General features: G+C 51.0%; 1 protein-coding gene across 2 annotated transcripts in view; it reads left to right on the plus strand.

Annotated features, from left to right (window-relative positions):
• VASH2 (vasohibin 2) overlaps positions 1 to 6,186 on the plus strand; it is a 34,348-nt gene that overhangs the window by 18,900 nt on the left and 9,262 nt on the right. For both annotated transcript variants that reach the window (XM_023533226.1, XM_023533227.1), the window contains 2 exons: positions 888 to 1,269; positions 2,523 to 2,638. In XM_023533226.1, coding sequence (XP_023388994.1) covers positions 888 to 1,269; positions 2,523 to 2,638 — 498 coding nt within the window. The remainder of the gene's footprint in view (positions 1 to 887; positions 1,270 to 2,522; positions 2,639 to 6,186) is intronic.

The following is a 6,186-nucleotide window of genomic DNA, read 5'->3' on the forward strand; positions in this document are numbered from 1 at the left end:
TGGGTCCTTGTGCCACCACGGCCTTGCCAGGGCTGTCCAGGCACTTCGAGATGGTCTTGAGGATGTGGTGCCTCTTGTCCCTTGTCCCAGGACATGGAGTCAGTGGGGCAGTTACTGGGAGCTGCACCCTGAAGGGTTACCGGGCCTAAACTTGAGGTAAGAGTGAAGAGACTGGGTTATTCCATCCAAAAGGGCCAGATACGTGGAGAGATCTTAACTGTGACGCCAAGTGTGTTGGGGACTGAGGGGAGCCTGAAGTTCGGGTGTTACAGACAGCGTTCTGTGTGGTACCCAAGGCCTCTGTCATTGCCGTGACGGGGCCAATGAGATGAGTAGACGAGGTGCATATATGACCCATTCTGATACCTTTCTGTCCCTTACCGTCTAGATAATCAGCCAGTCTGTCTCTTTTACAGCTCCGTTGCCTTGTCTTGATTCTGTTTGTCATTTCTCCCCTGAACCATTGCGGAGACCTTTAATTCCTGGTCTGTCCCACATACTCCAGCCAGAATTAACTTCTGGGATGTCATCCCAATTGCACGCACACAAAAAACCTTTAATAGCTTGTCATCCCCTGTAGAAAACCAAGGGAAGCAAAAGTACCTTGTTCCTGTTTTGTTTTACCTTTATTTAATTACTAAAGAAGATGGCAAGTTTTCCCTCTTTGTCCCATATTAATTTGGTTTTGGTTTGTACCATGTCACATAGATACTCCAAGATAATCGAGTGAATCTTTTATAAGAGGATTAGTCGGGAAAGGTTAGATGCGGGCCTGCTCAGAGGCAGAGGAGTGGGTTCACTGACCTACGGGCCACTTTCGCTTCCTGGGAGTCCAGGCTCTGAATTTTCAAGGCCTCCTTTCTCTTCCTTAACTCAGATTGTCTAAGATACTTAACCAATGGACAGCCTTCCATTGAGCGCTTCCCCATCAGCTTTAAAACCTACTTCTCAGGAAACTACTTTCACCATGTTGTGCTGGGGATTTACTGTGACGGCCGCTATGGCTCTCTGGGCATGAGCCGAAGAGCCGAGCTGATGGACAAGCCGTTGACCTTTAGGACTCTGAGTGACCTTATCTTTGACTTTGAAGACTCCTACAAGAAATACCTGCACACAGTCAAGAAGGTCAAGATTGGGCTGTACGTCCCCCATGAGCCTCACAGCTTCCAGCCCATCGAGTGGAAGCAGCTGGTTCTCAATGTCTCAAAGATGCTGAGGGCTGACATCAGGAAAGAGCTGGAGAAATACGCCAGGGACATGAGGATGAAGGTAGGTGCCAGGAAGGTAAACGAGCGAGTGATGCAAGGGAGCTCTTGCCCCATCTTTCCCTCTCGCCCTCTCCCTCCCTCCCTTCTGTTCCCCCACCCCTTGCCCAATGCGCCATTTTTCTGGGATGGTCAAAGGTTCTTGAGGTTATCTTGCTTGGTAGCCGCCCTATTAAAACAAACAAACAAAACAATAAAAGTCATTCTCTGTTTAACATGGGCTATTATTAAAGTCTCTCTTTGTGTATATTACTTCAAACACCAGAGTGAAAGTCAACTTAGATGTTTTAGTCAAAGCAGTGTCTTGGCTGGCGTTTTCTTCTGTGAAATCAATCTAAAGTGTTAGTCACTTTATCTAGGGCTCTAGTTTTTGGCCTCTTTTGTTCTGTTTTGTCTTTCTGATAGAGTGGCCAATCAACCCAGTTTCCTTGAAACTGAAAGGTTTCCCAGGACATGAGATTTTCGGTACTTGAAGCCAGGAAAGGCCCAGGCAAACCGGGATGAGTGGGTCTCCCTGCTTTGTGACCTGTTTCAGAGTCACATTTTACCTCTGCTTTGCTCTATGAGTTGCAAAGCCCTTTGGCAAAAAATTCTGACCTGGTGTCACAATACCAAAGGAGTGTGCGCTGTGCTGGCTGTATATAAACTGTAGTCATAAGCCCTTCTTCCCCCTACCATGTCACTTCCAAAGTGACATGATGCCTGCTTGTCCGTGTCCCTCCAAGGCTTGTGGAGTCACTGAGAGAAAGCCTGTGCGGACACTGAGGACCACAGGGGAAAAGGATTATCTGAATTCAGGCTTAGTTATGTTTAGCACATGAGGACTTGTCATCCTCACTCTGCGGGACCTGGAATGGAGATTCTCAATAAATTGAAACCACTCTGTGCACGTGTGTGGGTGGCAGAGTCAGGGGAAGAACCAGCTGGTTTCTGGGGCACCATAGCCGGGACTTTGCCTTCATGAGAGAGGAACTTGCTGAGCAACCAGACACAGCCCCTCCGAGGCTGAGGCGCTAGGCTCTGCACCTCTCTCTGCCTTGGAAAAAGGGGCACAGTGTAATCACATCTCCTGGGAAGTAGTCCCTTTGCTTCTCACCAGTGCAGAGTGAGAGAGGAACATCTGTGTCTGAGACCTCCTCCTGGAGGTCTTCCAGCTCAGCGCCCTCTAAGCCATGGGATTGTGAGCGGGCCGGGGGCTGAGACGTGAGGGTGGGCTCCGTTAGGAACCGGCGTGGTAATTCGTCATATCTCCTTCAGATCCTGAAGCCTGCCAGTGCCCACTCTCCAACCCAAGTAAGAAGCCGGGGAAAATCCTTGTCTCCCCGAAGGAGACAGGCAAGCCCCCCAAGACGGCTCGGCAGGCGAGACAAATCGTGAGTAGTGTCTCCTCAAAGCCCATCTCAGGGCCCAACACACACATTCCTGGGGTTGTCCTGGCCCGTGGGGACAAAGCTGGGTCCCGGATGTGGCATTTGAACCAAACAGTGATTTCCGAGGGGACTGCCTCTCTTTCCAGGGACATCTCCTATGGGAAAGGATCCACCACATCACCCCCATTGCTCTCGCTCTACCGACCGTGAGCTGTAGGTACCGCTGGAAGGATGAGCCCCAGACGGTGCGAGATGATAATGGCCCGAAATCCTGGCAGCATGACAGGAGAGCTGGACTTAGAATTAGGAAACTGGGTCTGGAGCCAGCTCAGCCACTGATGAGCTGCGAGACCACAGGAGTGTCGTGAAACCTTTCTGGGCTCAAGTTCTCTCATCCCAAACGTGGGATTGTTAGAATTGATAAACCTTCCTAAAACTCTGTAGCCATCTTTGCCCAGCAGAAAGTGTGACTGCCCTCCATGGGCGGTGGCATCATAAACCCCACAGGCTCATCCTCTTCCTTGGCCGACTCTACCCTCCCCTGTTTTAGCCCTGAGGCCAGTGATTCTACACCTACTTTTTAGGTCAAAATGACCCACTTAAGAAATGACAGATCGGAGATGCTGAGGATGCCCAAAGTAACTAAGGATAACCCACTGGCAAATATTTGGGCCATAATTATACTGGGAAAAAATAATACTTTTATTAATAACAGCAGCATACTGTGTCACATGAGGTTCTCACTGTGCCGGGGCCAGTGCACAGAGATCCAGGTGAGCGGCCTGAGCATGTCCTTCAGGAGCCCTTGTTTTCTCATGCGACTAAGGGGATAAAAATTCTTTCCCTACCTATCTTACCAGGTATTGTCAGCGGCACCTTAGAAGATGTAATGAAAACAACGTTTTAATGATAAACTGCTTTTACACAATATTTTTGTCACATCGGCCCTGTAGAGTAAGCGGGTAGAGTTTTACAATTTTCATTTTCCAGTGAAGAAACCAGAATACAAAACACGTTTGTTATCTTGTCCTGAGTCTTGTAGCCGATCAGTGATGGAACTGGGGCCAGAACTCAGCTCCCTGACTCTGGGGAGGTGGGGGTGGGGGAGGGGAGTGTTGGTTCTGTCTTTGGACAGGAAGAAGTGGACAGGAAGAAGTGCTGTCCCTGCTAAGGATGCTTCCGTTTGTCTCCATTACGCCTCTCACTGCCAGTCCCAGGTTCAGCATCTTCAGCCAGGAGGGCCTGGGCTAAGATGCCTGGAGTCCAGGGTTTGAAAGGGGAGAAATGAGGAAATGAGGGGTCGGGTGGTCCTATGGCAGGAGAAGCCTGAATTCAGGATGATTTCAGCATCGGTTTCTACTTTTAGGGAGCAAGATGGCTTCAAACATTTCATATCTGGCCTTGACCCTAATCCCGCCCCTGATGTTGACCACCACCCTTGACCCTTGACCCTGACCCTAACCCTGTCTCTCTTCCTTTCTGATTTTGACCCTTGATGTTGACCCTTGACCCTGACCCTAACCCTGTCTCTCTTCCTTTCTGATTCAAACATTCCTTTGTTGCTTTCACTGAACAAAATAGCAATTGTCTCAGAGGACTATAAACATGTAAACCCTCCCTAGAGGGCCATTTAGCATGGAGTGAGTGGCCCAGAAATAGGAATCTGGTTGCTCATGAAGCAAGGGAGGGGGCCCTTTAATCTGATTTATTATCTTTTCTGCCCAAGGAGGGCTGAGTCCTTCCCTTAGGAGCTCCCCATCTTTAGCAAACATTGAGTAGTCCACAAAGCCCTGAGAACGTGCTGTTTTAAACAGGATTCCGGTGCCGCCGATGGGGCTGGTCCAGGGACCACACTCGGCGATCCACCATTTGATCAGTCAGAATGGGAGAACTGGGGGTTGGCCTTAAAAAATAACAGAACATCAAGATGAAGGTACCGGGTCTGCTGAGAGGGGCAGATGAGGCTATCGAGTGGTTCAGGGGCTCAGCCCTGCCCAGCCCTGCCTGGGCCTCTGGATAATGAGGTTGCCGAGGTGAACTTAGAGGGAGCGTGATCCTGGCCTGGCCCCACCCGCATGGTTGGGACCCCCTGAAGTCACTCTGGGAGGAGCCCAACTGCTTTTTCTCCTGGGGTCCAGCTAGAGAAACCTTGTTCTCAGTCCTCCCGCAGGCCACACCGATACCCTAATCTCTGGCTACTTTGTCATGCAGCCAGGGCAAGTGTCCACGCCTGTGCCCGCAGAGGACAGCTGTTAGATTGCTGCAGCTGTGAGTGCAAAGCTACCTTCCGGCGCTGGGCCCCACTCGCCCTCTCCCCTCCTGCCCCCCTGAAGCATGGGAGTAGGCCTAGGAATGGGGGAGAGATGAGGGGGAGGGCAGCAGGCACGGGAGCAACCAGGAAGGAAGACCAGCGTTAGGATGGGGATTCACCTCCATCCCCCTCCTCCCTCCATGCCCAGCAGGGAGCCCAGGAGCACAGAGGTGACGGCTCATGGTTCACCCAAAACAGAAACTTTTCCCACATGGTGAACCACCAGCCCTTAAATCCCCCAGACCCACGTCCCTTCCTCACAGTCATTTCTTCTGGGCAGAGCCCTAATTCTCAGGACTTGTCCTTCATACACTTCTCCCAATGGGTCAGAATTTGGGGGTTTTTCCCCCCACAACTAGAGCCAATTGGACTTGGAAGAGTTGGACCATTAAGGGAGCCCAGGTGGCTTGTGGGTAACTGGACAATTTGATATGAGCAAATCCGGTAAGACCGTGGTTATTCTTGGTGGCAGAAGCCCCTGCCACTTCTTTTCTCTTCTCCCCATGCTTGGAGTTCCAGAGGGGAATCTAGAGGACAAATATCTTGGCTGAAGTTTCATAACAGATTGGGGTGTTATAAGAGAAGATTCTCCACACCCCCTCGCCCCGCCTGGTTCCTCCTATACCCCAACTTCTGAGCTGCAGGGCTGGGTAAGGGATTACAGGGGCTGCCATGTAGGAAGAGAGGGAAGAGAGGAGAGGAAATGAAAGTAAAACGAAGGGCTGCGAGAGGTGGGGACCCCAGGAAGAACCGAAACACCGAGCCCCTCCCTCCCTCTCCAGATCCCTGCTCCCGCCATCGCTACACGCGAGAACCCCAGACTCCCTGGTTCCTGGAGGTGTGTCTGCAGAAAAGCAGCTTCTCAGCTTCGACCCGTGGCCGCCTCCAAGCAGGCTTTTCTCCAGGTGATGCTGCTTTAGGTGGGGACACAAGAAAGCGACAAATTTGGTTAGAACCCAACAACTCCACCAAACCCTGAGAATCCTCCTGAAGAACGGTCAGGACTCAGAAGAGTTTAGTGACTGTCACTGTCTTATTTTAGCATTACGTAAGGCCATCGAGTCATTTCTAAATGTGTTGGGGACCATAATGAAGCTTAGGAGTGGCCCAGAGGGTGGAAAATTACTATAACAGGCAAGAGGCCCATCAGCTGTGGGGTCCCAGCCCATGCGTGTGTGGATAATTTTAGTGGCGTTGTATCCTCATCCCCCTCCTCCCCACAGCTGGAGCTACTTCCAGC

The sequence above is a fragment of the Pteropus vampyrus genome, unplaced genomic scaffold (genome assembly GCF_000151845.1).
Source record: "Pteropus vampyrus isolate Shadow unplaced genomic scaffold, Pvam_2.0 Scaffold98, whole genome shotgun sequence".
NCBI lineage: Eukaryota > Metazoa > Chordata > Mammalia > Chiroptera > Pteropodidae > Pteropus > Pteropus vampyrus.